Source organism: Procambarus clarkii, chromosome 14, assembly GCF_040958095.1.
Source record: "Procambarus clarkii isolate CNS0578487 chromosome 14, FALCON_Pclarkii_2.0, whole genome shotgun sequence".
Taxonomy (NCBI): Eukaryota; Metazoa; Arthropoda; class Malacostraca; order Decapoda; family Cambaridae; genus Procambarus; species Procambarus clarkii.
The window spans coordinates 22668057-22683710 of record NC_091163.1 but is presented as its reverse complement, the minus strand read 5'-3'; the positions used below and the strand labels follow the sequence as shown (position 1 = coordinate 22683710).

The 15654-nt window shown below is 37.4% G+C and overlaps 1 protein-coding gene and 1 long non-coding RNA gene across 3 annotated transcripts in view; one reads left to right on the top strand and one right to left on the bottom strand.

Moving 5' to 3' along the window:
- The window catches only part of LOC123753101 (matrix-remodeling-associated protein 5-like), a 41743-nt gene that overhangs the window by 1975 nt on the left and 24114 nt on the right, over nucleotides 1-15654 (bottom strand). The window contains exons 4-5 of one of the 2 annotated variants that reach the window (XM_069324414.1): nucleotides 11416-11727; nucleotides 1-412 (exon numbers count right to left, since the gene is read on the bottom strand). The exon at nucleotides 1-412 is cut by the window's left edge and continues 1975 nt beyond it. In XM_069324414.1, coding sequence (XP_069180515.1) covers nucleotides 1-412; nucleotides 11416-11727 — 724 coding nt within the window. The remainder of the gene's footprint in view (nucleotides 413-11415; nucleotides 11728-15654) is intronic. The other variant, XM_069324416.1, reaches the window with a different exon arrangement.
- LOC138364592 (uncharacterized) overlaps nucleotides 5088-15654 on the top strand; it is a 45832-nt gene continuing 35265 nt past the window's right edge. Inside the window, exons 1-2 of the long non-coding RNA XR_011228461.1 lie at nucleotides 5088-5488; nucleotides 8202-8327. This is a non-coding gene — a long non-coding RNA (uncharacterized lncRNA). The remainder of the gene's footprint in view (nucleotides 5489-8201; nucleotides 8328-15654) is intronic.

Below are 15654 nucleotides of genomic sequence, written 5' to 3'. Positions count from 1 at the left end.
TGAATGTAGTGTGAAGAATTGAGGAAGATAGGATGACTCTGCCTATCAGTTCTGCCTTCAGAACCTGCTGCTCTCCGCCGCCAGGGGACCAAAACTGGTTGTCTCCTGGAGGAGGGCGGTCGGTCCCGACTCTCACAAGGATAGCGATGAGGCAGAGAGACCTGACAGACTCTTGCTATGAGTCCAGAGGCCGAGTCGCTCCTGCTTCTAGTCCTTATGCTGGGGCGATGTACCTCGTCGTCGCCTACGTCGTTAGGAATGTGGAAAGGTGCGCCATCACAGGCGTGGGATGTGAGGGGGTTGACGTGGACCATCACTATACTGAGTACCACCGCTAGGAGTACTCCCCAGGCAGGGGGAGGCTCTGTTGTCGTCGCTCCTCCCGTGTGCATCGCTGCCGGGTGCTCATCTGCTGAAATATAAATGAATAAATAACATAATAAAAATAATAAATGAGGAAAATACTTGGGCTGTGAGGTGGGCACGAACCTTCCACATCAGCATTGCCAAGTGCATTCATAGTACCGTTATATATCATGTTAGCGTGATTTGTGTGTGTTAATAATAATAATAATAATAATAATAAAAATAATAATAATAATAATAATTATAATAATTTATTTAAGTAAAAGTACATACATACAAAATGAGTTACAAAAACAATGTTGGATTTCTAGATAGAGCTAGTATATACTATGTCTAAAGCCACTAATACGCAAAGTGCTTTTGGCAAACAAATATATATACCCAACAATCATGTGCTTATTTATTTATTAAATAACCTAGGCAAGTATAAATTATATATAATTTTGTTGTTGTTTGCGATTGAGAAAGATAGAAAATGTATTTGAAATATAATAAACAGATATGCATGCGTGGTAACATGGTTTTTACATACGAAGCTTCATATTGTGTACCACAATGTTAATTAATCTTCAATGGCTGCAAGATCTCTGCAACACCCTGTGCAGTGTGCAACCATCTCACGCCAACAATTACTCCTGTTTGCAAACAATCTAAAAATATGAGAAAAAAAGACTTCTTCTTTCTAACAAGATCTATAATAACAAAAAATATGTGGAGTATTTGAAAAAAATTAGAAAGGGAAATATATTTAATATATCGTTTGACTATTATATTATGCATAATTTCAATTTAGCTAAATTTTGATATTTTCTGAAATTTATGTTTTTTATTAGTTTTTCTATGAGAAACAATATTTTTTTTTTTACTTGAGAAAAAATATAATGTTAACAAACATGATGAAAAAATTACAATGTAAACAAAAATGTATGAATAAATGACAATGTTAACAAAAATTACAAAGTTAACAATGTTAACAAAAATTACATGTGTTAACAAAATGTATTACGTTGCCAAAACGTTTTGACGGTGATGCCTAATTAATCTTCGAACAACTATTTAGGGAAGTACGATGACCATTTATGATTGATTGTGTCGCTTCACAAGAGAACATCTCATTGACATGCGGAAGAAATTCCTAAATAGTATCACTCGAATTCATTTAGTATCACTCGATACCTTAAAAATTAATTAAATAAAGAGATATACGAGTGAAAATTTGTGTGTGTAAACATGACCTGTCATTCACGGCTCAGACGGTCTTCAGCACCACTTAAAAAAAAGGAATTCATTTTGAAAATAGTTTCATGTTTTCACACAAGGATAAACAATTAATGATCCACCAATTAATGTTTACAGACGACAAAGTCCAATCAAATCAGGGAAGATTACAGTCCCAAGCGTCACGGTGGTACACATGACTCCTGATTAATCTCAAACAAAACCTGCTCCCTTAAGGATTTATTATAGGCGTAAAGATTGACGTTGTGATCCTCACCTGCAGTTTTTTTTAACATATTACTAGGAATACGTGTACTCACTTAGTTGTGTTTGCGGGGGATGAACTTTGTTTCTTTTGTCCCGATTCTCAACCGTCAATCAACTGGTGTACAGATTCTTGAGCCTACTGGGCTCTATCATACTTATGTTTGAAAGTGTGTATGGAGTCAGCCTCCACCACATGACTTCCTAGTGCATTCTATTTCTTAACTACTCTGACACTGAAAAAACTCTTTCTAACGTCTCTGTGGCTCATCTGGGTACTAAGTTTTCACCTGTGTTCCCTTGTTCGTGTTCCACCCGTGCTTATGAGTTTGTCTTTGTTTGTTGGAGGGGCCGGTCGGCCGAGCGGACAGCACGCTGGACTTGTGATCCTGTGGTCCTGGGTTCGATCCCAGGCGCCGGCAAGAAACAATGGGCAGAGTTTCTTTCACCCTATGCCCCTGTTACCTAGCAGTAAAATAGGTACCTGGGTGTTAGTCAGCTGTCACGGGCTGCTTCCTAGGGGTGGAGGCCTGGGTGAGGACCGGGCCGCAGGGACACTAAAGCCCCGAAATCATCTCAAGATATCTCAAGATAACCCCTGTCACTTCCCCTGATAATTTTGTAGGTAGTTATCATGTCTAACCTTACTCTTCTGTTTTCCAGGGACGTGAGGTTCAGGTCCTTTAGCCTTTCCTCGTAGCTCATTCCTCTCAGTTCCGAGATGAGTCTGTTGGCATACCGCAGAATCTTCTCTAACTTTGTCTTGCGTTTAACTAAGTATGAACTCCTGGCTGGAGCTGCATATTCCAGGATTGGTCTGACATAATTGGTATACAGGGTCCTGAACGATTAGTTACAAAAGTTTCTAAAGACAGTTCTTATGTTGGCCAACCTAGCATATGCCGCTGATGATATACTTTTGATGTGGGCCTCTGGGGACAGGTTCGATGTGATATCAACCCACAACTTCTTTCTCTCTATTTGACTCTTGCAGGATTTCCCCTTCCAGAAGGTACCTTGTGTTCCTCCTTCTGTTCCTTTCGCGTCACGAAGGGTGTGTGTGTGTGTGTTTGTGTTTGTGTCTCATTCAGGGGTCAAGAGTTTTTGGAAATATTTATTTATATATACACATTGGTAAATTGGCTGTCAGAGACTTAGTGCCGTGGGCCATGGAGTGTGGTGTGTTTCTCCCAGCCAGCCAGGTTATCATTTATTTTACTGGAGACTCGAATTATGTGCATACACTTATTTCCTGATTATGTGCTGTGTGTATTTACGTAAATTTGACTCAAGATCCAAAATACAACTTAGAATTTAAACAGTATATCGGTGGAAAACACCATCAAAAGAGAACACTGAATCAAACTAACAGTAAGACTGCCATCTCGGTATATTTCAGGAAAAGATAAGTTTGTGGAAAAGGTGCAAGCAGCCATGGGTCACCTTAAAGGGAGAAAGATATCGTTGTGGGTTAAGCAAGAAAATAGACGTAGGGGCAAGAGAGAGAAAGTGAAGCAAGATAAAGCACTAATTGATGTGATGTCCGATTTGTGTGGAGATTGAAGGACTTGTTCAATATTTTTATCGAGCTTGGTATTTGTACCATCAGGGAAAACTTTATTATCCCATTTGTGTGACTATATTTTGAAATAAAAACAGAGTTCTGAATTTAACAGAATTTTTACCAGAAGAGTAATCAAATACATCAGTCTTGTATTCAACAACGAACATATAAATATTTTTTAAATAATTTGGATAAAATTATGTATAAAAACATGAGTGAACTAAATAAAAAGTTATCAAAGGTGTGGAAAATATTTTATAATAATAAATATATTTGTAAATAACATTCAAGTAAAGAGAATGTGGAAGGGAACTATAAGGAGAAGTCGTCGTCATTATTATTACGACTATATAACACTTAGAAGGGGTCAGGATAAGGATTAGGGATGGGACGGGGGAAAGGAATGGTGCCCAACCATTTGGACGGTCGGGGATTGAACGCCGACCTGCATGAAGCGAGACCGTCGCTCTACCATTCAGTCAAACTTAGACTTAAAATTACACGGCAGGAAATCACACATACTTAAGAACATAAGAATAAAGGTAAATGCTGAAGGCCTATTGGCCCATACGAAGCAGCTCCTGTTTAGCTCCTTTGGCAATTGTGATACTCATCTACAAACGGTTCGTGTGTAGGGTTCGAGGAGGGATCAAATCCCAATCACCGATCCTTTAGATTTCTTCATGCTCATCTCATTTACATCAGAAGGTAGAGATGAAGGGCGGTGCTTGAACACACAAATGATGGTTATCAAGCTAAACAATGCAAAGAATGGAATACATATGCATAATTCTGGTGTATTTGTTGTGAATGTATATGTATATTCACACAAAATGTGTCGAAAACAAAGAAAAAACAAGATTTATAATTATATCCTGATGTGCTCAGAGACTGTGTCAGTAGATTATTGTTGTCTATAGAGGACGTTCTTGCTCCTGGGAGATGAAACTGGATAAATGAGGCTGAAGAAGCTCAAGAAGAAATGGACAAATATCATGTAAGGATTGTGATGTTGTGTACCTTGACTTTATTTAGGGGACATATAACACGAAAAAATTCGGGAAAAATCGTAATATTTTGAAATATTTATCAAAATACTATGTAGTTCTGGCAACACTCTGGCGCAATCAGAATTATTTTACGATATGAACGAGAACGATATTTTACGATAACAGTCTCCGTGGTGTAGCGGTAAAACACTCGCCTGGTGTTCCGCGAGCGCTATGTCATGGGTTCGTATCCTGGCCGGGGAGGATTTACTGTTCGTAATTCCTTAACTGTAGCCTCTGTTTAACACAACAGTAAAATGTGTACTTGGATGAAAAAACGATTCTTCGTGGCGAGGATCGTATGCCAGGGACCTGCCCGAAACGCTACGCGTACTAGTGGCTGTACAAGAATGTAACTACTCTTGTATATATCTCAAAACAAAAAACAAACAAATATAAATTGATGTATTTATGGCACATTTGCATGCGTAAATGTGCAGAATCCGGTGCCCCGTGGCTGTGGCGCGCCAAAGGTATTGCGTCATACGTTCTAAACATCAAATTTTTCGTAATAACGTCGTCAATAACTCTATGTATGAAGAGCAAATATACAGTCATTGGCAACCTTCTCATCCTTAGTGGGGATGAGCGAGGTACCAGCCCTCAGTCACCTCCTGTGTCCTATTGAGTGCACATTTCCTGTCGACGCACGCTCCACTCTCGCTCCTGGTATAGCGCATTGTCGCGTCTACTGCACAAAGACATAAAGAGGAAGTCTCAGAAGATAAGAGCAGTAAATCTGGCACTCGGTCGCCGTCTTTATCAGTAAAAGAAAGCCGCTTTAGCGCGAAGAAGAGTAATATCCAGAGAGAGATGGTGGTGGCCTCCCTGCATCAGCTGTGAGGGTGACACTGACACCTCCTCACACACCTTCCTCAACCCTCCTCACACACCTTCCTAGACCTCCCTCCCTCCAACAAGCCGAGACAGGCTCCTGAGGAAGGTGATCCGGGCAATGGGACAGGTGCCTATTAGTGCCCATTGCAGTGCCACCTTGAGGACCCACAATTCGGACCAATTACAATAGGTTAGTATGTTTTAGGGTTATAATTTGATATTTTGTAATAAATAATTGTAATATATATATATATATATATATATATATATATATATATATATATATATATATATATATATATATATATATATATATATATATATATATATATATATATATATATATATATATATATATATATATATATATATATTAGTTTATTTTGGTAGCAGTCTTTCCTGTAGACATATATTATTAAATATGACCGAAAAAGTAAGATTAATAATTCTAACACGAATTTTCTCAATCTTTCGTACATTACGCTTCACTGTTGGAGGTAAATCAAAAATCACTTCTCCAAAATTCATTTTTTATTTCTAGTCTGACGCGACACGGGCGCGTTTCGTAAAACTTATTACATTTTCAAAGACTTCACAAATACACAACTGATTAGAACTTGCGTTTCTCTGATTTTATATCTACATTTGAGTGAGGTGGGAAGGGTGATGTGGCATTAACACAAGACAGAACAATAGGGGATATTAATAGGGTATTAAAAGTATCAACACAAGACAGAACAGAAACAATGGGTATTGAATAGAAGTGTTTGTAGAAAGCCTATTGGTCCATATTTCTTGATGCTTCTATATTGGAGCGGAGTCTTGAGGTGGGTAGAATATAGTTGTGCAATAATTGGCTGTTGATTGCTGGTGTTGACTTCTTGATGTGTAGTGCCTCGCAAACGTCAAGCCGCCTGCTATCGCTGTATCTATCGATTTCTGTGTTGTTTACTAGGATTTCTCTGGCGATGGTTTGGTTATGGGAAGAGATTATATGTTCCTTAATGGAGCCCTGTTGCTTATGCATCGTTAAACGCCTAGAAAGAGATGTTGTTGTCTTGCCTATATACTGGGTTTTTTGGAGCTTACAGTCCCCAAGTGGGCATTTGAAGGCATAGACGACGTTAGTCTCTTTTAAAGCGTTCTGTTTTGTGTCTGGAGAGTTTCTCATGAGTAGGCTGGCCGTTTTTCTGGTTTTATAGTAAATCGTCAGTTGTATCCTCTGATTTTTGTCTGTAGGGATAACGTTTCTATTAACAATATCTTTCAGGACCCTTTCCTCCGTTTTATGAGCTGTGGAAAAGAAGTTCCTGTAAAATAGTCTAATAGGGGGTATAGGTGTTGTGTTAGTTGTCTCTTCGGAGGTTGCATGGCTTTTCACTTTCCTTCTTATGATGTCTTCGATGAAACCATTGGAGAAGCCGTTATTGACTAGGACCTGCCTTACCCTACAGAGTTCTTCGTCGACTTGCTTCCATTCTGAGCTGTGGCTGAGAGCACGGTCGACGTATGCGTTAACAACACTCCTCTTGTACCTGTCAGGGCAGTCGCTGTTGGCATTTAGGCACATTCCTAACGAACATAGGAATGTGCCTAAATGCCAACAGCGACTGCCCTGACAGGTACAAGAGGAGTGTTGTTAACGCATACGTCGACCGTGCTCTCAGCCACAGCTCAGAATGGAAGCAAGTCGACGAAGAACTCTGTAGGGTAAGGCAGGTCCTAGTCAATAACGGCTTCTCCAATGGTTTCATCGAAGACATCATAAGAAGGAAAGTGAAAAGCCATGCAACCTCCGAAGAGACAACTAACACAACACCTATACCCCCTATTAGACTATTTTACAGGAACTTCTTTTCCACAGCTCATAAAACGGAGGAAAGGGTCCTGAAAGATATTGTTAATAGAAACGTTATCCCTACAGACAAAAATCAGAGGATACAACTGACGATTTACTATAAAACCAGAAAAACCGCCAGCCTACTCATGAGAAACTCTCCAGACACAAAACAGAACGCTTTAAAAGAGACTAACGTCGTCTATGCCTTCAAATGCCCACTTGGGGACTGTAAGCTCCAAAAAACCCAGTATATAGGCAAGACAACAACATCTCTTTCTAGGCGTTTAACGATGCATAAGCAACAGGGCTCCATTAAGGAACATATAATCTCTTCCCATAACCAAACCATCGCCAGAGAAATCCTAGTAAACAACACAGAAATCATCGATAGATACAGCGATTGTAGGCGGCTTGACGTTTGCGAGGCACTACACATCAAGAAGTCAACACCAGCAATCAACAGCCAATTATTGCACAACTATATTCTACCCACCTCAAGACTCCGCTCCAATATAGAAGCATCAAGAAATATGGACCAATAGGCTTTCTACAAACACTTCTATTCAATACCCATTGTTTCTGTTCTGTCTTGTGTTGATACTTTTAATACCCTATTAATATCCCCTATTGTTCTGTCTTGTGTTAATGCCCCATCACCCTTCCCACCTCACTCAAATGTAGATATAAAATCAGAGAAACGCAAGTTCTAATCAGTTGTGTATTTGTGAAGTCTTTGAAAATGTAATAAGTTTTATGAAACGCGCCCGTGTCGCGTCAGACTAGAAATAAAAAATGAATTTTGGAGAAGTGATTTTTGATTTACCTCCAACAGTGAAGCGTAATGTACGAAAGATTGAGAAAATTCGTGTTAGAATTATTAATCTTACTTTTTCGGTCATATTTAATAATATATATATATATATATATATATATATATATATATATATATATATATATATATATATATATATATATATATATATATATATATATATATATATATATATATATATATATATATATATATATATATATGCAATTATTTTTTTCCGTTTGTTATCAGGGGATTTGCATGGAACTTACACACCTTGCTGAACGGTGCCTATCTGCAAGGGTGCCAATTATGAACGAAATTTGTCAACGTCAAGCTCGGCTACAGGTGGCCAAACTTTGATCTTATTTTTCTCAGGTAGGTAATTTACAAATTCATGGTGTTTCACACCTTTCATTTTTTAATCAATTTACATGCAAATTACACCTTATATGTAGGGTTTGTGTTTCTACAATTGTACTGAACACTTTAGTCCAAAGTTCATTTATTGATTTTATAAATATTTATAAACATCATATATTGCATATTTTTGAAAAGGTAACTTTGAATAATTGTATAATTGCACTAAACACTTTTTTGATAAAACTGCTGTGTATAATCCTATATTATATGCTAATATGATATCTGAGTGTTATAGAACTGATTTTAGTTGACACATGTGTTCCTAGAAATTTTTCGAAAATGTTGAAAATTCGTTGCATAATACGTTGTGTATTTTATTTCTCCCTTTCTATTTATAGTATGATTCTGAAACTTGGACCAGTTACAGCCCTTTGTACACCGATTACACGTATAAGTTTATAAACAAATTGAACGACTTTTACTTCACTCGTAATATGTCCACTTTAGCAAAGCTTTTGATACAGTGCCACATGAAAGACTGATTAAAAAAATAGAGGCTCATGGTATTGGAGGTGCTATATTAAGTTGGATAAGGGCATGGCTATTCCAAAGGAAACAGATAGTTAGTATAAATGGGGTTAAGTCAGGGTGGGAAAATGTTGTAAGTGGAATGCTGCAGGGCTCTGTCCTGGGACCTCTGTTGTTTATAACATATATCAATGATTTAGATTCAGGTTTGAGTAGTAACATTTGCAAATTTGCCGATGATACAAAAATCGGCAGGGATATTAACACGGAAGAAGACTCACTATCACTTCAAGTTTATCTAAATAGGGTTTTGAAATGGTCAAAGGATTGGCAGATGCAGTTTAATGCTGACAAATGTAATGTTTTGAGGCTAGGTAATGATGATAGAGTTACAAGGTACGAGCTAGATGGTGTTGAGATTGCGAAGTCGAATTGCGAAAGAGATCTGGGAGTTATGATAAGTAAGAACAAAAGGATCAATGCATGAATGTTCGTAATAAGGCAAATAGGACACTGGGATTTATTAATCGAAGCGTTAGTAACAAGACACCTGGTGTGGTTCTTCAGCTATATCTTGCTCTGGTTAGGCCCCATTTAGATTATGCAGTTCAGTTTTGGTCGCCGTACTATAGAATGGATATAAATTCACTTGAACGTGTCCAGCGTAGGATGACTAAGTTAATTCCCCAAATTAGAAATCTTTCATATGAAGAAAGATTAACAAAGCTTAAATTGCATTCACTGGAAAGGCGAAGAGTTAGGGGTGACATGATAGAGGTTTGCAAATGGATGAATGGACATAACAAAGGAGATATTAATAGGGTATTAAAAGTATCAACACAAGACAGAACACGAAACAATGAGTATAAATTGGATAAGTTTAGATTTAGGAAAGACTTGGGTAAATACTGGTTCGGCAAAAGGGTTGTTGATTTGTGGAACCAATTACCACGTAACGTGGTGGAGGTGGGGTCCCTAGATTGTTTCAAGAGCGGGTTGGACAAGTATCTGGGTGGTTATAGATAGGAGCGTCCTCGTATTGGCCAACAGGCCTTCTGCAGTTACCTCTGTTCATATGTTCTTATGTATTATAAACAACAGAGGTCCCAGGACAGAGCCCTGAGGCATTCCATTTGCAACATATTCCCACTGTGACTTAACCCCATTTATACTAACTGTCTGTTTCCTTTGGAATAGCCATGCCCTAATCCAACTTAATATAGCACCTCCAATACCATGAGCCGCTATTTTTTTAATCAGTAAATTTTAAATTCTTACTAATCATAACTCTCAGATCCCTTTCGCAATCCGACTTCGCAATCTCAACACCATTTAGCTCGTATTTTGTAACTCTATCATCATTACCTAGCCTCAAAACTTTACATTTATCAGCATTAAACTGCATCTGCCAATCCTTTGACCATTTCAAGACACTATTTAGATCTACTTGAAGTGATAGTGAGTCTTCTTCCGTATTAATTTCCCTACCGATTTTTGTATCATCTGCAAATTTGCAGATGTTGCTACTCAAACCTGAATCTAAATCATTTATATATATCATAAACAACAGAGGTTTCAGGACAGATCCTTGAGGCATTCCACTTACAACATTTTCCTACTCTGACTTGACTCCATTTACACAAACTCTCTGTTTCCTTTGGTATAGCCATGCCCTAATCCAGCTTAGTATAGCACCCCCAATACAATGAGCCTCTATCTTTTTAATCAGTCTTTCATGTGGCACTGTATCTAAAGCATTGCTAAAGTCAAGGTACACAACATCACAATCCTTACCACTATCAACTGCCTCAACTAAGCTAGAATAAAAAGATAACAAATTTGTTAAACATGAACGGCCATTTATAAAACCATGTTGCGATTCATTTATTAATTTATGTTTTTCAAGATGAAGACAAATTATATTTGCAATTATCAATTCGAGTAACTTTCCCACAATAGACGTTAGGCTAATTGGCCGATAGTTTGACGCAAGTGATCTATCTCCTTTCTTAAATACTGGTATCACATTAGCAACCTTCCATAACTCTGGCACTCTGCTTGACTCTATTGATTTATTAAATATGGTAGACAGTGGGTCGCAAAGCTCCTCTTTGCATTCTTTAAGCACCCTGGCAAACACTTCATCCGGCCCTGGGGATTTGTTTGGTTTGAGTTTTACTATTTGTTTAATTACATCCTCCCTGGTAACTGCTAAATTAGTCAACCTGTCCTCGTCCCCACCCACATAGACTTGTTCGGCTGAAGGCATATTGTTAAGTTCCTTTTTAGTAAAAACAGATGAAAAATATTTATTAAAAATACTACTCATCTCTTCATCACTATATGTTATTTGACCTGTCTCACTTTTTAATGGACCTATCCTTTCCTTAATCTTTGTCTGGTATAACTGGAAAAACCCTTTAGGATTTGTCTTCGCTTGCTCAGCTATGCGAACTTCATAGTTTCTTTTTGCTTTCCTTGTCTCTTTTTTAGTATTTCTAACCAGTTCTACTTGGAACTAACTGTTCCGAGTAGCGGAATCTATAACCACAATCACAACAACCATGCCACATACCATTGAGGACATGGAGGAGCGTGGTGGCAGGGTGAAGATTAGAGGGAAGGCAGGTATAGTTGCCGGCGTCTGAGGGACTGGCGCTGGAGATCACCAGAGTAGATGTAACACTCATCTCACTGCCCTGGCCGCCCCGCCTCGACACTCTAAACTTCACTCTGGGGTTGTCGTACTCCAGCAGCCGCTTCCCAGAGTGGTACCAAAAGATGTAATCGGGAAGCTGAACTGTTGAGCTCACTTTGCACTCGAGCCGAGCGGTCGATCCACTCCTCACGTACTTGTCCGCTGCGCCACTCACTTCCACTTCCGGAACTGCGGAAGGGAGGACAGGATAGTTAGTTGGGGATGTGTATTACGCGCGGAAAGGTAGAGAACGGAAGGTTGGGACGAGGCTATCACATTCTGCAGGTCGGCTTTCAATCTCCCGACCATTCATAAGTGTTGGGCACCATTTCTTTTCCATCCGTCCCTTCCCAAATCCTTAACGTGATCCCTTCCAAGTGCTATATAGTCGTAATGGCTTGGTGTTCTCCCCCTGATAGTTCCCTCTCTTTCTGCGGCACTGTGGATGATTGGAGAATTACCTGTGGCACTGTAAATGATTGGAGGATTACCTGCGGCACTGTGGATGGTGGAAGGGTTACTTGCGGCATTATGGATGGTGGAAAGATTACTTGCGGCATTGTGGATGGTAGAAAGATTACCTGCGGCACTGTGGATGGTGGAAGGGTTACTTGCGGCATTATGGATGGTGGAAAGATTACTTGCGGCATTGTGGATGGTAGAAAGATTACCTGCGGCACTGTGGATGGTGGAAGGGTTACCTGCGGCATTATGGATGGTGGAAAGATTACTTGCGGCATTGTGGATGGTAGAAAGATTACCTGCGGCACTGTGGAACTGGAGTGTGCGGTTGTTAGACTACTTGACCCAACACCCGAGGACTTCCGAGTTCAAACTAGAACTGGCTTCACGAGAAGCCGCCAGAATTCCTGCGGATTCACTGGAATTCCCCCTCCCCTCAAGGTTGTGTAATCTAAGTCTTGGTGGTACAGGGGTAAGGATATATATATATATATGTCGTAAATAGTAGCCAGAACGCACTTCTCAGCCGACTATGCAAGGCCCGATTTGCCTAATAAGCCAAGTTTTCCTGAATTAATATATTTACTATAATTTTTTTCTTATGAAATGATAAAGCAACCCTTTTCTCTATGTATGAGGTCAATTTTTTTTTATTGGAGTTAAAATTAACGTAGATATATGACCGAACCTAACCAACCCTACCTAACCTAACCTAACCTATATTTATAGGTAAGGTTAGGTTAGGTAGCCAAAAAAAGCTAGGTTAGGTTAGGTTAGGTAGGTTAGGTAGACGAAAAAACATTAATTCATGAAAACTTGGCTTATTAGGCAAATCGGGCCTTGAATAGTAGGCTGAGAAGTGCGTTCTGGCTATTAGGTACGACATATATATATATATATATATATATATATATATATATATATATATATATATATATATATATGTCGTACCTAGTAGCCAGAACTCACTTTTTGGCCTTCTATTCAAGGCCCGATTTGCCTAATAAGCCAAGTTTTCCTGAATTAATATATTTTTTCTAATTTTTTTCTTATGAAATGATAAAGCTACCCATTTCATTATGTATGAGGTAAATTTTTTTTATTGGAGTTAAAATTAACGTAGATATATGACCGAACCTAACCAACCCTACCTAACCTAACCTAACCTATCTTTATAGGTTAGGTTTGGTTAGGTAGCCGAAAAAGTTAGGTTAGGTTAGGTTAGGTAGGTTAGGTAGTCGGAAAACAATTAATTCATGAAAACTTGGCTAATTAGGCAAATCGGGCCTTGCATAGTAGGCTGAAAAGTGCGTTCTGGCTACTAGGTACGACATATATATATATATATATATATATATATATATATATATATATATATATATATATATATATATATATATATATATATATATATATATATATATATATATATGTCGTACCTAGTAGCCAGAACTCACTTCTCAGCCTACTATTCAAGGCCTGATTTGCCTAATAAGCCAAGTTTTCCTGAATTAATATATTTACTATAATTTTTTTCTTATGAAATGATAAAGCAACCCTTTTCTCTATGTATGAGGTCAATTTTTTTTTATTGGAGTTAAAATTAACGTAGATATATGACCGAACCTAACCAACCCTACCTAACCTAACCTAACCTATATTTATAGGTAAGGTTAGGTTAGGTAGCCAAAAAAATCTAGGTTAGGTTAGGTTAGGTAGGTTAGGTAGACGAAAAAACATTAATTCATGAAAACTTGGCTTATTAGGCAAATCGGGCCTTGAATAGTAGGCTGAGAAGTGCGTTCTGGCTATTAGGTACGACATATATATATATATATATATATATATATATATATATATATATATATATATATATATATATATATATATATATATATATATATATATATTTATATATATATATATATATATATATATATATATATATATATCTATATGTATATATATACATATATATATATATTTATATATATATATATATATATGTCATACCTAGTAGCCAGAACTCACTTCTCAGCCTACTATTCAAGGCCCGATTTGCCTAATAAGCCAAGTTTTCCTGAATTAATATATTTACTAAAAAATTTTTCTTATGAAATGATAAAGCAACCCTTTTCACTATGTATGAGGTCAATTTTTTTTTATTGGAGTTAAAATTAACGTAGATATATGACCGAACCTAACCAACCCTACCTAACCTAACCTAACCTATATATATAGGTAAGGTTAGGTTAGGTAGCCAAAAAAAGCTAGGTTAGGTTAGGTTAGGTAGGTTAGGTAGACGAAAAAACATTAATTCATGAAAACTTGGCTTATTAGGCTAATCGGGCCTTGTATAGTAGGCTGAGAAGTGAGTTCTGGCTACTAGGTACGACATATATATATATATATATATATATATATATATATATATATATATATATATATATATATATATATATATATATATATATATATCTATATGTATATATATATATATATATATATATATATATATATATATATATATATATATATATATATATATATATATATATATATATATATATATATATATATATATATATATATATATATATATATATATATATATATATATATATATATATATATATATATATGACAATGTCAGACCACGGAGGAAAATGAAACAGGAATTTCCTTAAGTACTTTCGTATATTAAATACATCTTCAGAAGGAAGATGTATTTCTGAAGATGTATGGATTCTGAGGATTCTTTCTGAAGATGTATTTAATATACGAAAGTACTTAAGGAAATTCCTGTTTCATTTTCCTCCATGGTCTGACATTGTCACATTCTTAATCACGTGTTTATTTTCGTGATATACACACACACATATATATATATATATATATATATATATATATATATATATATATATATGCAAACAAGCCTGAATGGTCCCCAGGACTATATGCCACTGAAAACTCACACCCCAGAAGTGACTCGAACCCATACTCCCAGGAGCAACGCAACTGGTAACTACAGGGCGCCTTAATCCGCTTGACCATCACGGCCGGACAAAAGGAAGTGATAGCCGAAGCTATTTGAACCACTTCCCCGCCGGCAACTCGGATGGTAATCTTGGGCATGGGCATGCTATGCCCAAGATTACCATCCGAGTTGCCGGCGGGGAAGTGGTTCAAATAGCTTCGGCTATCACTTCCTTTTGTCCGGCCGTGATGGTCAAGCGGGTTAAGGCGCCCTGTAGTTACCAGTTGCGTTGCTCCTGGGAGTATGGGTTCGAGTCACTTCTGGGGTGTGAGTTTTCAGTCATATATATATATATATATATATATATATATATATATATATATATATATATATATATATATATATATATATATATATATATATATATATATATATATATATATATATATATATATATATATATACACGAGGCGGTAGTTGGGTTTTGACATGGCTTCCATTATGAGGGGCAATCTAACCCTGGTGGTGAGGACCCTCCCTGTGGGATTGGAGTTTTCTGGACGGGCTGGGTAACCTGAAGTCGAGCTCGTAATATGCGACATCTTGCGTGTCCCTGTGGCTGACCTCTGTTGGGTGGAACTGGTCTCTGTGCACAGGGTCATTATCAAGTTTATGGA